Below are 27,991 nucleotides of genomic sequence, written 5' to 3' on the forward strand. Positions count from 1 at the left end.
GGTTTAAATACAGTGGAACAAAACCACAATTGCTGTGCACTCGTACACTGGAAAAGGTTTAAATACAGTGGAACAAAGTTACAATTGCTGTGTACTCATACAATGGAAAAGGTTTAAATACAATGGAACAAAGTCACAATTGCTGTGTACTCATACAATGGAAAAGGTTTAAATACAGTGGAACAAAGTCACAATTGCTGTGTACTCATACAATGGAAAAGGTTTAAATACAGTGGAACAAAGTCACAATTGCTGTGTAGTCATACAATGGAAAAGGTTTAAATACAGTGGAACAAAGTTAGAATTGCTGTGTACTCATACAATGGAAAAAGTTTAAATATAGTGGAACAAAGTCACAATTGCTGTGTACTCATACAATGGAAAAGGTTTAAATACAGTGGAACAAAGTCACAATTGCTGTGTAGTCATACAATGGAAAAGGTTTAAATACAGTGGAACAAAGTCAGAATTGCTGTGTACTCATACAATGGAAAAGGTTTAAATACAGTGGAACAAAGTCACAATTGCTGTGTACTCATACAATGGAAAAGGTTTAAATACAGTGGAACAAAGTCACAATTGCTGTGTACTCATACAATGGAAAAGGTTTAAATACAGTGGAACAAAGTTACAATTGCTGTGTACTCATACAATGGAAAAGGTTTAAATACAGTGGAACAAAGTCACAATTGCTGTGTACTCATACAATGGAAAAGGTTTAAATACAGTGGAACAAAGTCACAATTGCTGTGTACTCATACAATGGAAAAGGTTTAAATACAGTGGAACAAAGTCACAATTGCTGTGTACTCATACAATGGAAAAGGTTTAAATACAGTGGAACAAAGTCACAATTGCTGTGTAGTCATACAATGGAAAAGGTTTAAATACAGTGGAACAAAGTTAGAATTGCTGTGTACTCATACAATGGAAAAAGTTTAAATATAGTGGAACAAAGTCACAATTGCTGTGTACTCATACAATGGAAAAGGTTTAAATACAGTGGAACAAAGTCACAATTGCTGTGTAGTCATACAATGGAAAAGGTTTAAATACGGTGGAACAAAGTCACAATTGCTGTGTACTCATACAATGGAAAAGGTTTAAATACGGTGGAACAAAGTCACAATTGCTGTGTACTCATACAATGGAAAAGGTTTAAATACGGTGGAACAAAGTCACAATTGCTGTGTACTCATACAATGGAAAAGGTTTAAATACAGTGGAACAAAGTCACAATTGCTGTGTACTCATACACTGGAAAAGGTTTAAATACAGTGGAACAAAACCACAATTGCTGTGTACTCACACTGAAAAAGGTTTAAATACAGTGGAACAAAACCACAATTGCTGTGTACTCATACAATGGAAAAGGTTTAAATACAGTGGAACAAAACCACAATTGCTGTGCACTCACACTGGAAAAGGTTTAAATACAGTGGAACAAAGTCAAAATTGCTGTGTACTCATACAATGGAAAAGGTTTAAATACAGTGGAACAAAGTCAAAATTGCTGTGTACTCACTGGAAAAGGTTTAAATACAGTGGAACAAAACCACAATTGCTGTGTACTCACACTGGAAAAGGTTTAAATACAGTGGAACAAAGTCAAAATTGCTGTGTACTCATACAATGGAAAAGGTTTAAATACAGTGGAACAACATCAAAATTGCTGTGTACTCACTGGAAAAGGTTTAAATACAGTGAAAAAACCACAATTGCTGTGTACTCACACTGGAAAAGGTTTGAATACAGTGGAACAAAACCACAATTGCTGTGTACTCACTGGAAAAGGTTTAAATACAGTGGAACAAAGTCAAAATTGCTGTGTACTCACTGGAAAAGGTTTAAATAGTGGAACAAAACCACAATTGCTGTGTACTCACTGGAAAAGGTTTAAATACAGTGGAACAAAGTCAAAATTGCTGTGTACTCAATGGAAAAGGTTTAAATACAGTGGAACAAAGTCAGAATTGCTGTGTACTCATACAATGGAAAAGGTTTAAATACAGTGGAACAAAGTCAAAATTGCTGTGTACTCATACAATGGAAAAGGTTTAAATACAGTGGAACAAAGTCAGAATTGCTGTGTACTCATACAATGGAAAAGGTTTAAATACAGTGGAACAAAGTCACAATTGCTGTGTACTCCGACAATGGAAAAGGTTTAGATATAGTGGAACAAAGTCACAATTGCTGTGTACTCATACAATGGAAAAGGTTTAAATACAGTGGAACAAAGTCACAATTGCTGTGTACTCATACAATGGAAAAGGTTTAAATATAGTGGAACAAAGTCACAATTGCTGTGTACTCATACAATGGAAAAGGTTTAAATACAGTGGAACAAAGTCAAAATTGCTGTGTACTCATACAATGGAAAAGGTTTAAATACAGTGGAACAAAGTCACAATTGCTGTGTACTCATACAATGGAAAAGGTTTAAATACAGTGGAACAAAGTCACAATTGCTGTGTACTCATACAATGGAAAAGGTTTAAATACAGTGGAACAAAGTCACAATTGCTGTGTACTCATACAATGGAAAAGGTTTAAATACAGTGGAACAAAGTCACAATTGCTGTGTACTCATACAATGGAAAAGGTTTAAATACAGTGGAACAAAGTCACAATTGCTGTGTAGTCATACAATGGAAAAGGTTTAAATACAGTGGAACAAAGTCAGAATTGCTGTGTACTCATACAATGGAAAAGGTTTAAATACAGTGGAACAAAGTCACAATTGCTGTGTACTCATACAATGGAAAAGGTTTAAATACAGTGGAACAAAGTCACAATTGCTGTGTACTCATACAATGGAAAAGGTTTAAATACAGTGGAACAAAGTTACAATTGCTGTGTACTCATACAATGGAAAAGGTTTAAATACAGTGGAACAAAGTCACAATTGCTGTGTACTCATACAATGGAAAAGGTTTAAATACAGTGGAACAAAGTCACAATTGCTGTGTACTCATACAATGGAAAAGGTTTAAATACAGTGGAACAAAGTCACAATTGCTGTGTACTCATACAATGGAAAAGGTTTAAATACAGTGGAACAAAGTCACAATTGCTGTGTAGTCATACAATGGAAAAGGTTTAAATACAGTGGAACAAAGTTAGAATTGCTGTGTACTCATACAATGGAAAAAGTTTAAATATAGTGGAACAAAGTCACAATTGCTGTGTACTCATACAATGGAAAAGGTTTAAATACAGTGGAACAAAGTCACAATTGCTGTGTAGTCATACAATGGAAAAGGTTTAAATACGGTGGAACAAAGTCACAATTGCTGTGTACTCATACAATGGAAAAGGTTTAAATACGGTGGAACAAAGTCACAATTGCTGTGTACTCATACAATGGAAAAGGTTTAAATACAGTGGAACAAAGTCAAAATTGCTGTGTACTCATACAATGGAAAAGGTTTAAATACAGTGGAACAAAGTCAAAATTGCTGTGTACTCACTGGAAAAGGTTTAAATAGTGGAACAAAACCACAATTGCTGTGTACTCACTGGAAAAGGTTTAAATACAGTGGAACAAAGTCAAAATTGCTGTGTACTCAATGGAAAAGGTTTAAATACAGTGGAACAAAGTCAGAATTGCTGTGTACTCATACAATGGAAAAGGTTTAAATACAGTGGAACAAAGTCAAAATTGCTGTGTACTCATACAATGGAAAAGGTTTAAATACAGTGGAACAAAGTCAGAATTGCTGTGTACTCATACAATGGAAAAAGTTTAAATACAGTGGAACAAAGTCACAATTGCTGTGTACTCCTACAATGGAAAAGGTTTAGATATAGTGGAACAAAGTCACAATTGCTGTGTACTCATACAATGGAAAAGGTTTAAATACAGTGGAACAAAGTCACAATTGCTGTGTACTCATACAATGGAAAAGGTTTAAATATAGTGGAACAAATTCACAATTGCTGTGTACTCATACAATGGAAAAGGTTTAAATACAGTGGAACAAAGTCAAAATTGCTGTGTACTCATACAATGGAAAAGGTTTAAATACAGTGGAACAAAGTCACAATTGCTGTGTACTCATACAAAGGAAAAGGTTTAAATACAGTGGAACAAAGTCACAATTGCTGTGTACTCATACAATGGAAAAGGTTTAAATACAGTGGAACAAAGTCACAATTGCTGTGTACTCACACAATGGAAAAGGTTTAAATACAGTGGAACAAAGTCACAATTGCTGTGTAGTCATACAATGGAAAAGGTTTAAATACAGTGGAACAAAGTTAGAATTGCTGTGTACTCATACAATGGAAAAGGTTTAAATACAGTGGAACAAAGTCACAATTGCTGTGTACTCACACAATGGAAAAGGTTTAAATACAGTGGAACAAAGTCACAATTGCTGTGTACTCATACAATGGAAAAGGTTTAAATACAGTGGAACAAAGTCACAATTGCTGTGTAGTCATACAATGGAAAAGGTTTAAATACAGTGGAACAAAGTCACAATTGCTGTGTACTCATACAATGGAAAAGGTTTAAATACAGTGGAACAGTCACAATTGCTGTGTACTCACACAATGGAAAAGGTTTAAATACAGTGGAACAAAGTCACAATTGCTGTGTACTCATACAATGGAAAAGGTTTAAATACAGTGGAACAAAGTCACAATTGCTGTGTACTCATACAATGGAAAAGGTTTAAATACAGTGGAACAAAGTTAGAATTGCTGTGTACTCATACAATGGAAAAAGTTTAAATATAGTGGAACAAAGTCACAATTGCTGTGTACTCATACAATGGAAAAGGTTTAAATACAGTGGAACAAAGTCACAATTGCTGTGTAGTCATACAATGGAAAAGGTTTAAATACAGTGGAACAAAGTTAGAATTGCTGTGTACTCATACAATGGAAAAGGTTTAAATACAGTGGAACAAAGTCACAATTGCTGTGTACTCATACAATGGAAAAGGTTTAAATACAGTGGAACAAAGTCACAATTGCTGTGTACTCATACAATGGAAAAGGTTTAAATACAGTGGAACAAAGTCACAATTGCTGTGTACTCATACAATGGAAAAGGTTTAAATACAGTGGAACAAAGTCACAATTGCTGTGTACTCATACAATGGAAAAGGTTTAAATACAGTGGAACAAAGTCACAATTGCTGTGTACTCATACACTGGAAAAGGTTTAAATACAGTGGAACAAAACCACAATTGCTGTGTACTCATACAATGGAAAAGGTTTAAATACAGTGGAACAAAACCACAATTGCTGTGCACTCACACTGGAAAAGGTTTAAATACAGTGGAACAAAGTCAAAATTGCTGTGTACTCACTGGAAAAGGTTTAAATACAGTGGAACAAAACCACAATTGCTGTGTACTCACACTGGAAAAGGTTTAAATACAGTGGAACAAAGTCAAAATTGCTGTGTACTCATACAATGGAAAAGGTTTAAATACAGTGGAACAACATCAAAATTGCTGTGTACTCACTGGAAAAGGTTTAAATACAGTGAAAAACCACAATTGCTGTGTACTCACACTGGAAAAGGTTTGAATACAGTGGAACAAAACCACAATTGCTGTGTACTCACTGGAAAAGGTTTAAATACAGTGGAACAAAGTCAAAATTGCTGTGTACTCACTGGAAAAGGTTTAAATAGTGGAACAAAACCACAATTGCTGTGTACTCACTGGAAAAGGTTTAAATACAGTGGAACAAAGTCAAAATTGCTGTGTACTCAATGGAAAAGGTTTAAATACAGTGGAACAAAGTCAGAATTGCTGTGTACTCATACAATGGAAAAGGTTTAAATACAGTGGAACAAAGTCAAAATTGCTGTGTACTCATACAATGGAAAAGGTTTAAATACAGTGGAACAAAGTCAGAATTGCTGTGTACTCATACAATGGAAAAGGTTTAAATACAGTGGAACAAAGTCACAATTGCTGTGTACTCCTACAATGGAAAAGGTTTAGATATAGTGGAACAAAGTCACAATTGCTGTGTACTCATACAATGGAAAAGGTTTAAATACAGTGGAACAAAGTCACAATTGCTGTGTACTCATACAATGGAAAAGGTTTAAATATAGTGGAACAAAGTCACAATTGCTGTGTACTCATACAATGGAAAAGGTTTAAATACAGTGGAACAAAGTCAAAATTGCTGTGTACTCATACAATGGAAAAGGTTTAAATACAGTGGAACAAAGTCACAATTGCTGTGTACTCATACAATGGAAAAGGTTTAAATACAGTGGAACAAAGTCACAATTGCTGTGTACTCATACAATGGAAAAGGTTTAAATACAGTGGAACAAAGTCACAATTGCTGTGTACTCATACAATGGAAAAGGTTTAAATACAGTGGAACAAAGTCACAATTGCTGTGTACTCATACAATGGAAAAGGTTTAAATACAGTGGAACAAAGTCACAATTGCTGTGTACTCATACAATGGAAAAGGTTTAAATACAGTGGAACAAAGTCACAATTGCTGTGTACTCATACAATGGAAAAGGTTTAAATACAGTGGAACAAAGTCACAATTGCTGTGTACTCATACAATGGAAAAGGTTTAAATATAGTGGAACAAAGTCACAATTGCTGTGTACTCATACAATGGAAAAGGTTTAAATACATTGGAACAAAGTCAAAATTGCTGTGTACTCACTGGAAAAGGTTTAAACACAGTGGAACAAAGTCAAAATTGCTGTGTACTCATACAATGGAAAAGGTTTAAATACAGTGGAACAAAGTCAAAATTGCTGTGTACTCAATGGAAAAGGTTTAAATACAGTGGAACAAAGTCAGAATTGCTGTGTACTCATACAATGGAAAAGGTTTAAATACAGTGGAACAAAGTCACAATTGCTGTGTACTCCTACAATGGAAAAGGTTTAAATATAGTGGAACAAAGTCACAATTGCTGTGTACTCATACAATGGAAAAGGTTTAAATACAGTGGAACAAAGTCACAATTGCTGTGTACTCATACAATGGAAAAGGTTTAAATACAGTGGAACAAAGTCACAATTGCTGTGTAGTCATACAATGGAAAAGGTTTAAATACAGTGGAACAAAGTCACAATTGCTGTGTACTCATACAATGGAAAAGGTTTAAATACAGTGGAACAAAGTCACAATTGCTGTGTACTCATACAATGGAAAAGGTTTAAATACAGTGGAACAAAGTCACAATTGCTGTGTACTCATACAATGGAAAAGGTTTAAATATAGTGGAACAAAGTCACAATTGCTGTGTACTCATACAATGGAAAAGGTTTAAATACAGTGGAACAAAGTCACAATTGCTGTGTACTCATACAATGGAAAAGGTTTAAATACAGTGGAACAAAGTCACAATTGCTGTGTACTCATACAATGGAAAAGGTTTAAATATAGTGGAACAAAGTCACAATTGCTGTGTACTCATACAATGGAAAAGGTTTAAATATAGTGGAACAAAGTCACAATTGCTGTGTACTCATACAATGGAAAAGGTTTAAATACAGTGGAACAAAACCACAATTGCTGTGTACTCATACAATGGAAAAGGTTTAAATACAGTGGAACAAAACCACAATTGCTGTGTACTCACTGGAAAAGGTTTAAATACAGTGGAACAAAGTCACAATTGCTGTGTACTCATACACTGGAAAAGGTTTAAATACAGTGGAACAAAACCACAATTGCTGTGTACTCATACAATGGAAAAGGTTTAAATACAGTGGAACAAAACCACAATTGCTGTGCACTCACACTGGAAAAGGTTTAAATACAGTGGAACAAAGTCAAAATTGCTGTGTACTCACTGGAAAAGGTTTAAATACAGTGGAACAAAACCACAATTGCTGTGTACTCACACTGGAAAAGGTTTAAATACAGTGGAACAAAGTCAAAATTGCTGTGTACTCATACAATGGAAAAGGTTTAAATACAGTGGAACAACATCAAAATTGCTGTGTACTCACTGGAAAAGGTTTAAATACAGTGAAAAACCACAATTGCTGTGTACTCACACTGGAAAAGGTTTAAATACAGTGGAACAAAGTCAAAATTGCTGTGTACTCACTGGAAAAGGTTTAAATAGTGGAACAAAACCACAATTGCTGTGTACTCACTGGAAAAGGTTTAAATACAGTGGAACAAAGTCAAAATTGCTGTGTACTCAATGGAAAAGGTTTAAATACAGTGGAACAAAGTCAGAATTGCTGTGTACTCATACAATGGAAAAGGTTTAAATACAGTGGAACAAAGTCAAAATTGCTGTGTACTCATACAATGGAAAAGGTTTAAATACAGTGGAACAAAGTCAGAATTGCTGTGTACTCATACAATGGAAAAGGTTTAAATACAGTGGAACAAAGTCACAATTGCTGTGTACTCCTACAATGGAAAAGGTTTAGATATAGTGGAACAAAGTCACAATTGCTGTGTACTCATACAATGGAAAAGGTTTAAATACAGTGGAACAAAGTCACAATTGCTGTGTACTCATACAATGGAAAAGGTTTAAATATAGTGGAACAAAGTCACAATTGCTGTGTACTCATACAATGGAAAAGGTTTAAATACAGTGGAACAAAGTCAAAATTGCTGTGTACTCATACAATGGAAAAGGTTTAAATACAGTGGAACAAAGTCACAATTGCTGTGTACTCATACAATGGAAAAGGTTTAAATACAGTGGAACAAAGTCACAATTGCTGTGTACTCATACAATGGAAAAGGTTTAAATACAGTGGAACAAAGTCACAATTGCTGTGTACTCATACAATGGAAAAGGTTTAAATACAGTGGAACAAAGTCACAATTGCTGTGTACTCATACAATGGAAAAGGTTTAAATACAGTGGAACAAAGTCACAATTGCTGTGTACTCATACAATGGAAAAGGCTTAAATACAGTGGAACAAAGTCACAATTGCTGTGTACTCATACAATGGAAAAGGTTTAAATACAGTGGAACAAAGTCACAATTGCTGTGTACTCATACAATGGAAAAGGTTTAAATATAGTGGAACAAAGTCACAATTGCTGTGTACTCATACAATGGAAAAGGTTTAAATACATTGGAACAAAGTCAAAATTGCTGTGTACTCACTGGAAAAGGTTTAAACACAGTGGAACAAAGTCAAAATTGCTGTGTACTCATACAATGGAAAAGGTTTAAATACAGTGGAACAAAGTCAAAATTGCTGTGTACTCAATGGAAAAGGTTTAAATACAGTGGAACAAAGTCAGAATTGCTGTGTACTCATACAATGGAAAAGGTTTAAATACAGTGGAACAAAGTCACAATTGCTGTGTACTCCTACAATGGAAAAGGTTTAAATATAGTGGAACAAAGTCACAATTGCTGTGTACTCATACAATGGAAAAGGTTTAAATACAGTGGAACAAAGTTACAATTGCTGTGTACTCATACAATGGAAAAGGTTTAAATACAGTGGAACAAAGTCACAATTGCTGTGTAGTCATACAATGGAAAAGGTTTAAATACAGTGGAACAAAGTCACAATTGCTGTGTACTCATACAATGGAAAAGGTTTAAATACAGTGCAACAAAGTCACAATTGCTGTGTACTCATACAATGGAAAAGGTTTAAATACAGTGGAACAAAGTCACAATTGCTGTGTACTCATACAATGGAAAAGGTTTAAATATAGTGGAACAAAGTCACAATTGCTGTGTACTCATACAATGGAAAAGGTTTAAATACAGTGGAACAAAGTCACAATTGCTGTGTACTCATACAATGGAAAAGGTTTAAATACAGTGGAACAAAGTCACAATTGCTGTGTACTCATACAATGGAAAAGGTTTAAATATAGTGGAACAAAGTCACAATTGCTGTGTACTCATACAATGGAAAAGGTTTAAATATAGTGGAACAAAGTCACAATTGCTGTGTACTCATACAATGGAAAAGGTTTAAATACAGTGGAACAAAACCACAATTGCTGTGTACTCATACAATGGAAAAGGTTTAAATACAGTGGAACAAAACCACAATTGCTGTGTACTCACTGGAAAAGGTTTAAATACAGTGGAACAAAGTCACAATTGCTGTGTACTCATACACTGGAAAAGGTTTAAATACAGTGGAACAAAACCACAATTGCTGTGTACTCATACAATGGAAAAGGTTTAAATACAGTGGAACAAAACCACAATTGCTGTGTACTCATACAATGGAAAAGGTTTAAATACAGTGGAACAAAGTAAAAATTGCTGTGTACTCATACAATGGAAAAGGTTTAAATACAGTGGAGCAAAGTCAAAATTGCTGTGTACTCAATGGAAAAGGTTTAAATACAGTGGAACAAAGTCAGAATTGCTGTGTACTCATACAATGGAAAAGGTTTAAATACAGTGGAACAAAGTCAAAATTGCTGTGTACTCAATGGAAAAGGTTTAAATACAGTGGAACAAAGTCAAAATTGCTGTGTAGTCATACAATGGAAAAGGTTTAAATACAGTGGAACAAAACCACAATTGCTGTGTACTCATACAATGGAAAAGGTTTAAATACAGTGGAACAAAGTCACAATTGCTGTGTACTCATACAATGGAAAAGGTTTAAATACAGTGGAACAAAGTCACAATTGCTGTGTACTCATACAATGGAAAAGGTTTAAATACAGTGGAACAAAGTCACAATTGCTGTGTACTCATACAATGGAAAAGGTTTAAATACAGTGGAACAAAGTCACAATTGCTGTGTAGTCATACAATGGAAAAGGTTTAAATACAGTGGAACAAAGTTAGAATTGCTGTGTACTCATACAATGGAAAAAGTTTAAATATAGTGGAACAAAGTCACAATTGCTGTGTACTCATACAATGGAAAAGGTTTAAATACAGTGGAACAAAGTCACAATTGCTGTGTAGTCATACAATGGAAAAGGTTTAAATACGGTGGAACAAAGTCACAATTGCTGTGTACTCATACAATGGAAAAGGTTTAAATACGGTGGAACAAAGTCACAATTGCTGTGTACTCATACAATGGAAAAGGTTTAAATACAGTGGAACAAAGTCACAATTGCTGTGTACTCATACAATGGAAAAGGTTTAAATACGGTGGAACAAAGTCACAATTGCTGTGTACTCATACAATGGAAAAGGTTTAAATACAGTGGAACAAAGTCACAATTGCTGTGTACTCATACACTGGAAAAGGTTTAAATACAGTGGAACAAAACCACAATTGCTGTGTACTCACACTGAAAAAGGTTTAAATACAGTGGAACAAAACCACAATTGCTGTGTACTCATACAATGGAAAAGGTTTAAATACAGTGGAACAAAACCACAATTGCTGTGCACTCACACTGGAAAAGGTTTAAATACAGTGGAACAAAGTCAAAATTGCTGTGTACTCATACAATGGAAAAGGTTTAAATACAGTGGAACAAAGTCAAAATTGCTGTGTACTCACTGGAAAAGGTTTAAATACAGTGGAACAAAACCACAATTGCTGTGTACTCACACTGGAAAAGGTTTAAATACAGTGGAACAAAGTCAAAATTGCTGTGTACTCATACAATGGAAAAGGTTTAAATACAGTGGAACAACATCAAAATTGCTGTGTACTCACTGGAAAAGGTTTAAATACAGTGAAAAAACCACAATTGCTGTGTACTCACACTGGAAAAGGTTTGAATACAGTGGAACAAAACCACAATTGCTGTGTACTCACTGGAAAAGGTTTAAATACAGTGGAACAAAGTCAAAATTGCTGTGTACTCACTGGAAAAGGTTTAAATAGTGGAACAAAACCACAATTGCTGTGTACTCACTGGAAAAGGTTTAAATACAGTGGAACAAAGTCAAAATTGCTGTGTACTCAATGGAAAAGGTTTAAATACAGTGGAACAAAGTCAGAATTGCTGTGTACTCATACAATGGAAAAGGTTTAAATACAGTGGAACAAAGTCAAAATTGCTGTGTACTCATACAATGGAAAAGGTTTAAATACAGTGGAACAAAGTCAGAATTGCTGTGTACTCATACAATGGAAAAGGTTTAAATACAGTGGAACAAAGTCACAATTGCTGTGTACTCCTACAATGGAAAAGGTTTAGATATAGTGGAACAAAGTCACAATTGCTGTGTACTCATACAATGGAAAAGGTTTAAATACAGTGGAACAAAGTCACAATTGCTGTGTACTCATACAATGGAAAAGGTTTAAATATAGTGGAACAAAGTCACAATTGCTGTGTACTCATACAATGGAAAAGGTTTAAATACAGTGGAACAAAGTCAAAATTGCTGTGTACTCATACAATGGAAAAGGTTTAAATACAGTGGAACAAAGTCACAATTGCTGTGTACTCATACAATGGAAAAGGTTTAAATACAGTGGAACAAAGTCACAATTGCTGTGTACTCATACAATGGAAAAGGTTTAAATACAGTGGAACAAAGTCACAATTGCTGTGTACTCATACAATGGAAAAGGTTTAAATACAGTGGAACAAAGTCACAATTGCTGTGTACTCATACAATGGAAAAGGTTTAAATACAGTGGAACAAAGTCACAATTGCTGTGTAGTCATACAATGGAAAAGGTTTAAATACAGTGGAACAAAGTCAGAATTGCTGTGTACTCATACAATGGAAAAGGTTTAAATACAGTGGAACAAAGTCACAATTGCTGTGTACTCATACAATGGAAAAGGTTTAAATACAGTGGAACAAAGTCACAATTGCTGTGTACTCATACAATGGAAAAGGTTTAAATACAGTGGAACAAAGTTAGAATTGCTGTGTACTCATACAATGGAAAAAGTTTAAATATAGTGGAACAAAGTCACAATTGCTGTGTACTCATACAATGGAAAAGGTTTAAATACAGTGGAACAAAGTCACAATTGCTGTGTAGTCATACAATGGAAAAGGTTTAAATACGGTGGAACAAAGTCACAATTGCTGTGTACTCATACAATGGAAAAGGTTTAAATACGGTGGAACAAAGTCACAATTGCTGTGTACTCATACAATGGAAAAGGTTTAAATACAGTGGAACAAAGTCAAAATTGCTGTGTACTCATACAATGGAAAAGGTTTAAATACAGTGGAACAAAGTCAAAATTGCTGTGTACTCACTGGAAAAGGTTTAAATAGTGGAACAAAACCACAATTGCTGTGTACTCACTGGAAAAGGTTTAAATACAGTGGAACAAAGTCAAAATTGCTGTGTACTCAATGGAAAAGGTTTAAATACAGTGGAACAAAGTCAGAATTGCTGTGTACTCATACAATGGAAAAGGTTTAAATACAGTGGAACAAAGTCAAAATTGCTGTGTACTCATACAATGGAAAAGGTTTAAATACAGTGGAACAAAGTCAGAATTGCTGTGTACTCATACAATGGAAAAAGTTTAAATACAGTGGAACAAAGTGACAATTGCTGTGTACTCCTACAATGGAAAAGGTTTAGATATAGTGGAACAAAGTCACAATTGCTGTGTACTCATACAATGGAAAAGGTTTAAATACAGTGGAACAAAGTCACAATTGCTGTGTACTCATACAATGGAAAAGGTTTAAATATAGTGGAACAAATTCACAATTGCTGTGTACTCATACAATGGAAAAGGTTTAAATACAGTGGAACAAAGTCAAAATTGCTGTGTACTCATACAATGGAAAAGGTTTAAATACAGTGGAACAAAGTCACAATTGCTGTGTACTCATACAAAGGAAAAGGTTTAAATACAGTGGAACAAAGTCACAATTGCTGTGTACTCATACAATGGAAAAGGTTTAAATACAGTGGAACAAAGTCACAATTGCTGTGTACTCATACAATGGAAAAGGTTTAAATACAGTGGAACAAAGTCACAATTGCTGTGTACTCATACAATGGAAAAGGTTTAAATACAGTGGAACAAAGTCACAATTGCTGTGTACTCATACAATGGAAAAGGTTTAAATACAGTGGAACAAAGTCACAATTGCTGTGTACTCATACAATGGAAAAGGTTTAAATACAGTGGAACAAAGTCACAATTGCTGTGTACTCACACAATGGAAAAGGTTTAAATACAGTGGAACAAAGTCACAATTGCTGTGTAGTCATACAATGGAAAAGGTTTAAATACAGTGGAACAAAGTTAGAATTGCTGTGTACTCATACAATGGAAAAGGTTTAAATACAGTGGAACAAAGTCACAATTGCTGTGTACTCACACAATGGAAAAGGTTTAAATACAGTGGAACAAAGTCACAATTGCTGTGTACTCATACAATGGAAAAGGTTTAAATACAGTGGAACAAAGTCACAATTGCTGTGTAGTCATACAATGGAAAAGGTTTAAATACAGTGGAACAAAGTCACAATTGCTGTGTACTCATACAATGGAAAAGGTTTAAATACAGTGGAACAGTCACAATTGCTGTGTACTCACACAATGGAAAAGGTTTAAATACAGTGGAACAAAGTCACAATTGCTGTGTACTCATACAATGGAAAAGGTTTAAATACAGTGGAACAAAGTCACAATTGCTGTGTACTCATACAATGGAAAAGGTTTAAATACAGTGGAACAAAGTTAGAATTGCTGTGTACTCATACAATGGAAAAAGTTTAAATATAGTGGAACAAAGTCACAATTGCTGTGTACTCATACAATGGAAAAGGTTTAAATACAGTGGAACAAAGTCACAATTGCTGTGTAGTCATACAATGGAAAAGGTTTAAATACAGTGGAACAAAGTTAGAATTGCTGTGTACTCATACAATGGAAAAGGTTTAAATACAGTGGAACAAAGTCACAATTGCTGTGTACTCATACAATGGAAAAGGTTTAAATACAGTGGAACAAAGTCACAATTGCTGTGTACTCATACAATGGAAAAGGTTTAAATACAGTGGAACAAAGTCACAATTGCTGTGTACTCATACAATGGAAAAGGTTTAAATACAGTGGAACAAAGTCACAATTGCTGTGTACTCATACACTGGAAAAGGTTTAAATACAGTGGAACAAAACCACAATTGCTGTGTACTCATACAATGGAAAAGGTTTAAATACAGTGGAACAAAACCACAATTGCTGTGCACTCACACTGGAAAAGGTTTAAATACAGTGGAACAAAGTCAAAATTGCTGTGTACTCACTGGAAAAGGTTTAAATACAGTGGAACAAAACCACAATTGCTGTGTACTCACACTGGAAAAGGTTTAAATACAGTGGAACAAAGTCAAAATTGCTGTGTACTCATACAATGGAAAAGGTTTAAATACAGTGGAACAACATCAAAATTGCTGTGTACTCACTGGAAAAGGTTTAAATACAGTGAAAAACCACAATTGCTGTGTACTCACACTGGAAAAGGTTTGAATACAGTGGAACAAAACCACAATTGCTGTGTACTCACTGGAAAAGGTTTAAATACAGTGGAACAAAGTCAAAATTGCTGTGTACTCACTGGAAAAGGTTTAAATAGTGGAACAAAACCACAATTGCTGTGTACTCACTGGAAAAGGTTTAAATACAGTGGAACAAAGTCAAAATTGCTGTGTACTCAATGGAAAAGGTTTAAATACAGTGGAACAAAGTCAGAATTGCTGTGTACTCATACAATGGAAAAGGTTTAAATACAGTGGAACAAAGTCAAAATTGCTGTGTACTCATACAATGGAAAAGGTTTAAATACAGTGGAACAAAGTCAGAATTGCTGTGTACTCATACAATGGAAAAGGTTTAAATACAGTGGAACAAAGTCACAATTGCTGTGTACTCCTACAATGGAAAAGGTTTAGATATAGTGGAACAAAGTCACAATTGCTGTGTACTCATACAATGGAAAAGGTTTAAATACAGTGGAACAAAGTCACAATTGCTGTGTACTCATACAATGGAAAAGGTTTAAATATAGTGGAACAAAGTCACAATTGCTGTGTACTCATACAATGGAAAAGGTTTAAATACAGTGGAACAAAGTCAAAATTGCTGTGTACTCATACAATGGAAAAGGTTTAAATACAGTGGAACAAAGTCACAATTGCTGTGTACTCATACAATGGAAAAGGTTTAAATACAGTGGAACAAAGTCACAATTGCTGTGTACTCATACAATGGAAAAGGTTTAAATACAGTGGAACAAAGTCACAATTGCTGTGTACTCATACAATGGAAAAGGTTTAAATACAGTGGAACAAAGTCACAATTGCTGTGTACTCATACAATGGAAAAGGTTTAAATACAGTGGAACAAAGTCACAATTGCTGTGTACTCATACAATGGAAAAGGTTTAAATACAGTGGAACAAAGTCACAATTGCTGTGTACTCATACAATGGAAAAGGTTTAAATACAGTGGAACAAAGTCACAATTGCTGTGTACTCATACAATGGAAAAGGTTTAAATATAGTGGAACAAAGTCACAATTGCTGTGTACTCATACAATGGAAAAGGTTTAAATACATTGGAACAAAGTCAAAATTGCTGTGTACTCACTGGAAAAGGTTTAAACACAGTGGAACAAAGTCAAAATTGCTGTGTACTCATACAATGGAAAAGGTTTAAATACAGTGGAACAAAGTCAAAATTGCTGTGTACTCAATGGAAAAGGTTTAAATACAGTGGAACAAAGTCAGAATTGCTGTGTACTCATACAATGGAAAAGGTTTAAATACAGTGGAACAAAGTCACAATTGCTGTGTACTCCTACAATGGAAAAGGTTTAAATATAGTGGAACAAAGTCACAATTGCTGTGTACTCATACAATGGAAAAGGTTTAAATACAGTGGAACAAAGTCACAATTGCTGTGTACTCATACAATGGAAAAGGTTTAAATACAGTGGAACAAAGTCACAATTGCTGTGTAGTCATACAATGGAAAAGGTTTAAATACAGTGGAACAAAGTCACAATTGCTGTGTACTCATACAATGGAAAAGGTTTAAATACAGTGGAACAAAGTCACAATTGCTGTGTACTCATACAATGGAAAAGGTTTAAATACAGTGGAACAAAGTCACAATTGCTGTGTACTCATACAATGGAAAAGGTTTAAATATAGTGGAACAAAGTCACAATTGCTGTGTACTCATACAATGGAAAAGGTTTAAATACAGTGGAACAAAGTCACAATTGCTGTGTACTCATACAATGGAAAAGGTTTAAATACAGTGGAACAAAGTCACAATTGCTGTGTACTCATACAATGGAAAAGGTTTAAATATAGTGGAACAAAGTCACAATTGCTGTGTACTCATACAATGGAAAAGGTTTAAATATAGTGGAACAAAGTCACAATTGCTGTGTACTCATACAATGGAAAAGGTTTAAATACAGTGGAACAAAACCACAATTGCTGTGTACTCATACAATGGAAAAGGTTTAAATACAGTGGAACAAAACCACAATTGCTGTGTACTCACTGGAAAAGGTTTAAATACAGTGGAACAAAGTCACAATTGCTGTGTACTCATACAATGGAAAAGGTTTAAATACAGTGGAACAAAGTAAAAATTGCTGTGTACTCATACAATGGAAAAGGTTTAAATACAGTGGAGCAAAGTCAAAATTGCTGTGTACTCAATGGAAAAGGTTTAAATACAGTGGAACAAAGTCAGAATTGCTGTGTACTCATACAATGGAAAAGGTTTAAATACAGTGGAACAAAACCACAATTGCTGTGTACTCATACAATGGAAAAGGTTTAAATACAGTGGAACAAAGTAAAAATTGCTGTGTACTCATACAATGGAAAAGGTTTAAATACAGTGGAGCAAAGTCAAAATTGCTGTGTACTCAATGGAAAAGGTTTAAATACAGTGGAACAAAGTCAGAATTGCTGTGTACTCATACAATGGAAAAGGTTTAAATACAGTGGAACAAAGTCAAAATTGCTGTGTACTCAATGGAAAAGGTTTAAATACAGTGGAACAAAGTCAAAATTGCTGTGTAGTCATACAATGGAAAAGGTTTAAATACAGTGGAACAAAACCACAATTGCTGTGTACTCATACAATGGAAAAGGTTTAAATACAGTGGAACAAAGTCACAATTGCTGTGTACTCATACAATGGAAAAGGTTTAAATACAGTGGAACAAAGTCAGAATTGCTGTGTACTCATACAATGGAAAAGGTTTAAATACAGTGGAACAAAACCACAATTGCTGTGTACTCATGTCAAGGATTTCATATATCCTGAGAAAAGTTAGGAAACCAGGCAGCATTGGTCCATTACTATGGAAACTGTTGGCCCTTTCAGGAAGAGTGAGAAAACAAAGAGCACGTGTTATAATTGTTGTTAACCTCACCTTGGCAAACATCTCCTGTAATTTCATTTTCACTTGTTATTGCATTCTCACCTTACCCCGCCTAAAAATGTGTGGGTGAGAGTTTTCTTCGGAGCTGAAAGGCTGAAAACCTCATCAGGTTCCATTCAAATGATCCTTGAACATACTATATAAACTATGGCCTGTCATGTGTAAAGGAAGAGCTGTGATGGACGGAGGGATGCTGACCGAGACCCCCCACAGCTTTCCTTCCATGTACATGTACATTTCTGATCTTTAATAATAAATTCTCTTGAAAGTGTCTGAGTCTGGTCAAATGATCATTCCTGGAGTCGGGGGGGGGGGGGGGGGGGGAAAGGGGGAGGGGGGTAGAGTAAATCCCCCACACTCACACTGGAAAAGTTTTAAATACAGTGGAACAAAATCAATTGCTGTGTACTCACACACTGGAAAAGGTTTAAATACAGTGGAACAAAGTCACAATTGCTATGTACTCATACAATGGAAAAGGTTTAAATACAGTGGAACAAAATCAATTGCTGTGTACTCATACAATGGAAAAGGTTTAAATACAGTGGAACATAGTCACAATTGCTGTGTACTCACTGGAAAAGGTTTAAATACAGTGGAACATAGTCACAATTGCTGTGTACTCATACAATGGAAAATATTTATATTATATACAGTGTAACAAAGTCACAATTATCGTTTTCGGAATTAATCGTTTTCTCTTTGCTCCGCATGCATGGCCTTGTAACCTGAGGATTCCCCCGTCAGTGCTTTGTTAATTTAAGTTATTTCCTTTGCTGTATTGCTCGTTTCTTATATTTTTCTTTTCTCCCCCAAACATCGACTTTGTCCAACGTTTCAAATCCCCCCCAAAAATGAACATTTCCTTTTCTCCACATTCTCATTGTGTCCTTCTCTCCACGTGGGCCGTCTTGCCCCACTCCCCTTATCTTCCACCTTTTGCCCTGTTCACGTGACACGTGGTTGTCCCTCTAGGCTTCCTGTCCCAGTCGGTATTTTGTGAATATAAGATTGTTTTTCACGGCTTTGTTTAAATATTATTTTAATATGTTTATACTTTCCCCTGCAATGTTTTATTCAGTAGTATATTACAACACACTGTTTTTCTTCCTATTTAAAAGGCTTTTTTTCAATTTCCTCTTCAATTCATTCTACTTCAAAAAAATAAATAAATAAATTCAATCTCTTACAATTCTTCCTCCCTACACGCTCTAAATTCACATTCATTCCACCCCTCCTCCATCATTCTTAAATGGTTCTCTAACTTGAAAGTCACAATAAACCCAATTTGTTATGAATGTTCGTTTTTCATTAATCATCCACTTTCGATAGTCCCTCCTCCGCACTTCCCCCTACTAAACTCCCCCCTCAACCCAGTCCTTCAACCCCCCCCCCCCCAACCCCTCCCCTTCAAATTGCCCCCCTACCACCTTTCTCCAAATCTCCCCCCTCCCCCTTCCTCCTCAAAGATGCCTCCTCCTCACTGTCTCACTTCTATCTCATACCTCCACCTCTTCCAACCTTCTACTTTCCTCTGCACCCCTCAAACAACCCCTCACTGTGCCTCATCCCATCACCATCAAACCTTTCGTCCTCCTCATCCTTCCCTTCCTTGAAACTCTTTTGCAATCTGACACTATCAACAGCTCTCTCTACCTCCCCTCACCCCTCATCTTACCCTACGCCTCCCCTCCTGTCCAGCACCCTATGCACCCCCTCCCTCTTCATTAACGGTATGGACCTCAAACATCCAGGGCCTTCGCTCAAACCTGATTGATCGCTCCATACAGGTTGCTTCTGAAAATCCAGACTTGATCTGCTTAACAGAAACTTTCCTCCTTCAAGATGTCTCTGATTCCTTAATATCTCTTCCTGGTTACTCCCTCCTCCGGTATGATAGACCTGGGCCTCGTCCTGGTGGTGGGGTGGCTATCTTTATCAAAAACTATCTTCCTCACTCTCCTTGCACTGCCCTCTCTCCACCCCACCCCCAGGAGTACCTCTGGTTACGGCTTCTCCGCTCCCACATTTTGTTCATGTGTTTTGTACCGTCCTCCAAACAGTGATGACTCCATTTACATTTCACTGTCTGACAACATGAACCAACTTCTATCCACTCATCCCAACTCTCTCTTCCTCATATGTTGTGACTTCAACTATCATCATGCCAGCTGGCTGGGTGTGGGTTCCTCTCACCAGCCATGGCACCTCAGCAAAGGACTTCTGTGACTCATTGGGACTGACACAATCTCTCAATTTCCCGACCCGGATCTCAGTCAACGGCGCATCTTCTCTTCTAGACTTGGTTATGACAAACTTCCCTGCAAATGTCTGCTGCTCTTCTTCTGCTCCAATCGGTTCTTCTGATCATGTGCTTGTTAAAGTGGACATCTCCGTGGCCATTCTCAGAGAGCCTCCTCAGCGTCTCGAGTCTGGCATTTCACTCAGGCCGACTGGCACGGTCTTCAAGCAGTCATCAATCATCTGGACTGGTCTCCCATCTCTACTGCCTCTGACATCAATTCTTCCTGGGAATTCTTCCAAAGCAAACTGCTCTCTCTCTCTCATGCACAGATTTATCCCATCTCGTCTTCAGTTGTCTTACCCTTCCTCCCGTCCATGGTACACCGAATCTTGTGGTGAGGCAGTTGCCCTGAAACAACTTGCCTTTGCCTCTTGGAAGGCAAATCCAACTGAAGGCAATCTCAATTCCTTCCACCAAGATCAGAACAAGTGTGTGTCTACCCTCAGGAGTGCCAGGAAGCACTATCTCTCCAACCTAAGAATGAACTCTCAAACCTGTCTCCTTCCTCCAAATCCTGGTGGCGTCTGCTCAAATCTGTTTCTGGTGTTTGTTCCCCCTCCACCCCCTCCCTTACCTCAAATGGCTACACAGTTGACACCACACGTGACAAAGCCGAATGCCTCAACTGTGTTTGCCTCAAAATATTGTGCCCCAAACCCATCTCTCTGTACAACCTTACCCAGTCAAACCCAGCTGCTCCTGGACTCTGTGTCCTTCTCTCCTGACAAGGTGGAGAAGACTTTGTCAAGCCTCGACTCTGAAACTGGACCAGACGGCATCAGCCCACGGGTCCTAAAATCCTGCTCTGCCGCTCTATCTCACCCTCTCTCTGTTCTCTTCACCTTCTTTTGCTCAAGGTCATCTGCCATCATCTTGGAAATCAGCAAACATTACCGCTTTACACAAAAAGGTGCAAAAACAGATCCCTGCAACGACAGACCAATCAGCCTGCTCCCAATTATCAGCAAAGTCATGGAATCCATCATTGCTTCGGCTATCAAATCCTTCCTCTTCTCCAATGGCTTGATCTCTGATCATCAATTTGGATTCAGACCAGGCCATTCTCCTACTCTGGACATGCTGCTTCTGCTGTCTCAACAATGGATGGAGGTCCTCAATGCCGAACAGGAAATCAGAGCTGTCTCCCTAGACATTTCGCGTGCCTTCGATACAGTCTGGCACCTAGCTCTGCTCACCAAACTCTCCTCCTATGGTATCCATGGAAATCTCCACGCATGGCTTGTGGACTTCCTCTCTGGTCGTAGTCCACGTGTGGCCCTGAATGGATTTCTCTCATCTCCCCTTCCTGTTCTGGCTGGAGTTCCCCAAGCCAGTGTTCTGGGCCCTGTGCTTCTTCTGGTCTTCATCAATGATCTCTCTGTCTGGAAAATCCTCTCCATCTCTTTGCTGATGACTCCACTGTGTCGCTCCATTCCTCATCCATCAGATCGGCAGTCTGCAGCCTCCTCACTGTGCAGCCCATGACAAAATCAGACTGGTCAAACAAGTGTAACATGTCTTTCAATCACGAAAGAGCCAGTCGCCGACTGGGCATCCTCCGTCGTGCAAAGTCCTTCCTTGGCACAGCTGAGCTTCTCACCACATACAAGGCTTTCATCCGCAGCTCAATGGAGTACTGTTCTCCCCTCTGGGCTGGTGCTCCTGCCTCACACCGAGCTCGGCTTCACGCTGTTGAAACCAAAGCGTTCAGAATCATTGGAATGTCCCGCGATGGAGCAAACTCTGAGGGCCTTTCACTTACTCATCGCAGGCAGGTTGGTGGTCTTCGTCTTCTACCGACTCCTCTCCGGCCTTGCTCCCTCAGCTCTGACCCCCAAATATTCCTACAGGTCGCACAAGATCTGCCTGCAACGCTCTTATGGTTAAACCGCCAAAATCAAGACTCTCCGCTCACCTTCACCCTTTCATTCCTCTTTTCTCCCACCTCTGGAACAAACTCCCTCACTCTCAAACCCACACCTCCCTCCAGGTCTTTAAAACAGCTGTTCACCACCATCGCTCATCTTCCCCCATCCAAAAGCTTGATCTTTTCTACCCCCGTTAATTCACCCCAGATCCACTTTTTTGAAATACCAACTTCTTTCCTGGAAGTCCTTGCAGTGTTCATGTTTTATACCTCTCCCACCTCCCCCCAAGCCCTCTCCCTCCCACATTTCTCTCGATGTCCCTGCTCTCACAAGTCGTGTTTGTGGCTTTCCCTTCTCTCCCCATCTTGTATACCGCTCCCCTCATTATATGTTGTGTGTCCGTTTGATTTTTTGTGTGATTAATGTTAGCTCTTTCACGAGCCTCGATCTTGTGTATATATATATATATATATTGCTGTGTACTCATAAACTGGAAAGTTAAGTACAGTGGAAGAACTCCATCACAGGTCATACTATCTGCAGAGTTTACACCATTAAGTGCAATTCTGACATGCATTATGTTGCGTGTGCTTTGCAACGATCAACAAAATCAAAGACAGCATCATAATTTGACTAAATGGACATTTCAAAGTTGATGCAGTGATCTCGAGTTTGAAAGAAAATGTGTACATACGTATGTCTTTTTTAAACCAACAGCAATATTTACTATCACAGAAAGCAACATGCAGTAATTGTGAATCAGGAATGAATGAATGAATCAACTAATGAATGAATGAATTAAATTTGAAAATGTTAAGACTGCAGAATTGATGTTTCGCAAAACATCAACTTTTTTCATTTCTACAATACCATTCAAATATTCCAACACTTCTTCCTCAAATATGTAAACTACGTCGTAGACGAAGGTTATTCAGAACGATAATTATACCTTTCCATCACGTAGTAAACAATCAGCACTACGTACCTGTGTTTCCGAGCTTCTGAGTGTTCATGTATTTTTTGAAGCGTGCGTTGGCACCTGCAAAATCGTACTCGACCTGGAGTTCAGAGATGGAGGGACTACGAAAAGCAGAGCTTAGAGGCCCTGGAGGTTTTTCAAACTCCAAAACATCTATAGTGACAGAAAAAAAAGATGCTCTTTCAGAGACGATCTTCAAATGCCTCAACCAAAAATGTTGAAATATGTCAAGACCAATATGTCGCTTCCGTGCACCACTCAGCCCAGTTTGAAAACAGCGCTGGCCTAACTGCATTTCAGCTATCCCAGGAAATGAGCTTTTCATTCGGCTTGGACAGGTGTGTGTGTTCGACTTGAAAACCCGATTCAGGTGATCACGGTTTAACCCTGGGTTGAGTGGATCGTGGAGACGAGTCATTTGTTTTCCATGCTTCAAAAACAGAGTGAAGGATCGTCTATGCACAATTTTACCTTGGATTGAAAACGTTCGAATTTGCATCAAGATAAAGGTTTAAGGCAAATTACCAATAATTTCACACTCGTCACTCGCTCTGTTCGGATAACCTCCGATGGCTCGGTCTCCACATGCACTTCCTTCCTCCACCTCATGCTCAGCCTCCACCTGCGTCTGGACCCCTTGTTCAATCATCACCTTGCGCACAAGATGGTTGGCTAAACAACCCATGTAAAGGCAATTTTGTCAGCCAGCATTTGGAAACGTTCCAAGCAATAAATACAACAAAATATCGGTCGATCAGCCATTCAATACACCGATCACTTTAATCACAGTTAAAATTAAAGGTCACTTTTAAAAGTGCAAGGCCCAAACATTTTTTCATCATGCTGTCAGTCTCGTCTCGTGACAGGGTCCTGTATGAGGGCTGTTCAAAAAGTTAGGATGAAGAGGGGAAAGCATCATTCGTATGCAGCACAAGGTTGAGTGCGGAATCTGGCCGAGGGTGCGGCGTCCTCGGCGGAGGGTGCGGCAATGCCCCCTCCTGGTTAGGGCAGGAATCTGGCCGAGGGTGCGGCAGTGCCCCTGATGCAGTGCCCTCTCCTGGTTAGGGCAGGAATCTGGCCGAGGGTGCGGCGTCCTTGGCCGAGGGTGCGGCAGTGCCCCTGATGCAGTGCCCTCTCCTGGTTAGGGCAGGAATCTGGCCGAGGGTGCGGCGTCCTTGGCCGAGGGTGCGGCAGTGCCCCTGATGCAGTGCCCTCTCCTGGTTAGGGCAGGAATCTGGCCAAGGGTGCGGCGTCCTTGGCCGAGGGTGCGGTAGAGCCCCTGATGCAGTGCCCTCTCCTGGTTAGGGCAGGAATCTGGCCGAGGATGCGGCAGTGCCCCTGATGCAGTGCCCTCTCCTGGTTAGGGCAGGAATCTGGCCGAGGGTGCGGCAGTGCCCCTGATGCAGTGCCCTCTCCTGGTTAGGGCAGGAATCTGGCCGAGGGTGCGGCGTCCTCGGCGGATGGTGCGGCAATGCCCCTGATGCAGTGCCCTCTCCTGGTTAGGGCAGGAATCTGGCCGAGGGTGCGGCGTCCTCGGCGGATGGTGCGGCAGTGCCCCTGATGCAGTGCCCTCTCCTGGTTAGGGCAGGAATCTGGCCGAGGGTGCGGCGTCCTCGGCGGATGGTGCGGCAATGCCCCTGATGCAGTGCCCTCTCCTGGTTAGGGCAGGAATCTGGCCGAGGGTGCGGCAGTGCCCCTGATGCAGTGCCCTCTCCTGGTTAGGGCAGGAATCTGGCCGAGGGTGCGGCGTCCTTGGCCGAGGGTGCGGCAATGCCCCTGATGCAGTGCCCTCTCCTGGTTAGGGCAGGAATCTGGCCGAGGGTGCGGCAGTGCCCCTGATGCAGTGCCCTCTCCTGGTTAGGGCAGGAATCTGGCCGAGGATGCGGCAGTGCCCCTGATGCAGTGCCCTCTCCTGGTTAGGGCAGGAATCTGGCCGAGGATGCTGCGTCCTTGGCCGAGGGTGCGGCAGTGCCCCTGATGGTGCCCTCTCCTGGTTAGGGCAGGAATCTGGAATTTCATCAGTGCCGGCTTTCGCTCACTTCTTCACGAGAAGTACACCATGGCATCTTTAACGTCCACCAAACCATGATGTTTAACATCCATTCGAGGAATGGCAGATGCATTGATTAATTACCCTGCCTGTGAAACACCAGGATGGCAGTTTATAGTCGGACGGAGATGTGAACCTAGGCCAGGCAAGATAGTTCAGACAAGTACGCTTACCTCAAGGCCATCCTATCAGCCCAGCAAAAGAAATACCTTAAGACAGTGGTACCCAATCAGAGTACAATGAATATGGTTGTACTGTATGTGGAAATTGTGGCTTCTGATTACTTCATGGACCATCCCCGCCCCCTCCACGTAGACATTTTTTCCAGATTCCTAAGATAAAGCCCAATTAACCATGCCACCCCCTTCCCCCCCCCCCCCCAAACCCCCACTTCCCCACTGTTGCCTTAAATGGTTGAATTGCTCGAATAACCAAAAAAAGCTGTATGGCAATGTCTTTTATTTATTCAAAGATGAACACCAAATAAATTAGAGGCAATTGCAGGATTATTGGAAAAAATAACTACGTAGCCTTTCACCACCAAGATGTCGGTGAAACAAATCACAAAAGGTGAAAGGTCAGATCAACAACAATGGTGGAATTGAATCGCAAGTCGAGTCCCAATGTCAGATATTTCATCAAAGGAAGTGGGAATCAGGATGGAAGTGTTCAAACAAACACCTTTGGACCAAATCCACAGCTTTTTCTCAAAATATGAAAAATTAAACATGGCTTCATCATTGCGATTCAGACAAAAGGTAATTCCTTCAAAGGAAGCGACTCTCACCTCACAAATATTTAAAAGCAGGAACTAAAAACCATGTCACAATGGTTCATTTAGCATACAATGTGGTCACGATCACAAGAGAATAGTGCTCGGAACTTCATTTGGATTTGAGGGATCAGATCGTGCTGTCCGTATGGCCACAGACCTTGCAGCATTGCTGATTTGATTTGTATTTTGCCATCAAACATGACTAGGTTTATCGGAATTAAAAATTTGACCCCTTCTGACTCACTGGTTAACCTATTCTCATCCTTAGATGTCAGCTGTTTGTTTGTGTCACCTAGTCAACATAGTCCTCAAATTCTGGTTCCTTGACTAACACCATTGTGAGATTATGCATAAAATGTTGCAGGGAATGTCATGGGATGAGTGTTACGGATTCGGCACTTATGATTATTGTTGTTATTATTATTATTAGTATTGTGGGTTCTAAGTATTATGGTTATTATTGTTTAAAGGAAATGGTTATTGTGGTGAAAAGGTTAAAAAGCGCTCCTGGTAAAATGTGGACGGAAATCCGGATCGTGACCCGGAAGAAAAAGGGAGCGAAGAAGAAGAGGCGTGGGGAGAAGTAAAAAGACGATCTTGGTTGAAGCTCCGTACCGAGCGGTTGAGCGTACAGTGAGAGTGAACTTTGAGTCCTTGAAAGGAAGTTCGTGCGATAGGTGACGTCGCCGGAGTGCTGTGGAGCCTGCGTAGTCGGGTATCTGCATTGAGGGTCCGGAGTATCCTTGCCTCGAAGCCCCGGCTCGAGTGAAAGCCGTCCGCCATTTCGCCACGCGCGCTGCCTTCAGTGAAAAGGTATTTGTCACGTCGGCCGGGCATTATTCCCCGGTGGGTTGCCGGGGACGGCTGTGCAAGAAAGTGGCTTTTGAGGATTATAAGGAGACTCGCTGATTGAACCGCAAATGGGTACATCAGAGCGCGTCTTTGGGAGGTTTTCCATTCCACCGCTATTGTGCTGGGTGTTGGACCACGTGACCTCTGGGTTGCTTCGATCGTCCACGCCTCAATTGATTTTGATCGGACATTGATCCAACGATCGCTGGAGCGAATCGACTTCGCCTTGGAGGGGTACAGAGACATTGGGGGAGTGCCGTGAGTTGGGTTCAAGGACTAGATAAGGTGGTACCATCTTAAGATAGTGATTGTAGGGTGAATTGCTATTATTATTTGTGTCGTGATTCCGGTGCGATTTATAATATATTATTGTTTGTTCATAACCCTTGGTGTGGTTTCATTATTGATTTGATCGATTTCAACCAAGGATAACATATCTTTCTGCCGGGGACCCTCTTAGGGTTCGGAGGTTTACCGAGACCAGGGGATAGGGGAGGACCCCGTAACAATGAGATCAAGATTCAACATCCCTTTTGAATCAGACCGACCTTTTGTAAAACCCCAATACTTGCGTCAATTACCTAGCAGGTGTTTAACATTGCACATTCTTGGAGGAATTTGCAAAGACTTATGCAATAAAAAATTCCTCACACAATCACATTTGTCACACAAAGTTAAACTGTTACTTCTGAAGTGAGGTGAGATCACATGTTCAAAAATAATTTGCATGGGAAAAAAAAAAAAAAAAACAAAAAAAACAACAAGGCAACAGTCAAACTACATTATCAGAAAATATATATATTTCAATTCATGTAGCCACCACCACAAACATTTACTTTTTTCACATTTTTGGCATTCCAACCTCATT

At 38.9% G+C, this 27,991-nt stretch overlaps 1 protein-coding gene across 4 annotated transcripts in view; it reads right to left on the reverse strand.

Annotated features, from left to right (window-relative positions):
• The window catches only part of LOC137429322 (protein LSM14 homolog B), a 130,252-nt gene that overhangs the window by 17,868 nt on the left and 84,393 nt on the right, over positions 1-27,991 (reverse strand). For 2 of the 4 annotated variants that reach the window (XM_068119276.2, XM_068119275.2), the window contains exons 4-5: positions 23,972-24,118; positions 23,453-23,599 (exon numbers count right to left, since the gene is read on the reverse strand). In XM_068119276.2, the coding sequence (XP_067975377.2) occupies positions 23,453-23,599; positions 23,972-24,118 (294 nt within the window). The remainder of the gene's footprint in view (positions 1-23,452; positions 23,600-23,971; positions 24,119-27,991) is intronic. The other 2 variants (XM_068119277.2, XM_078779502.1) reach the window with 1 other exon arrangement.

Source organism: Myxine glutinosa, chromosome 6 (assembly GCF_964187855.1).
Source record: "Myxine glutinosa chromosome 6, kmMyxGlut1.1, whole genome shotgun sequence".
NCBI lineage: Eukaryota > Metazoa > Chordata > Myxini > Myxiniformes > Myxinidae > Myxine > Myxine glutinosa.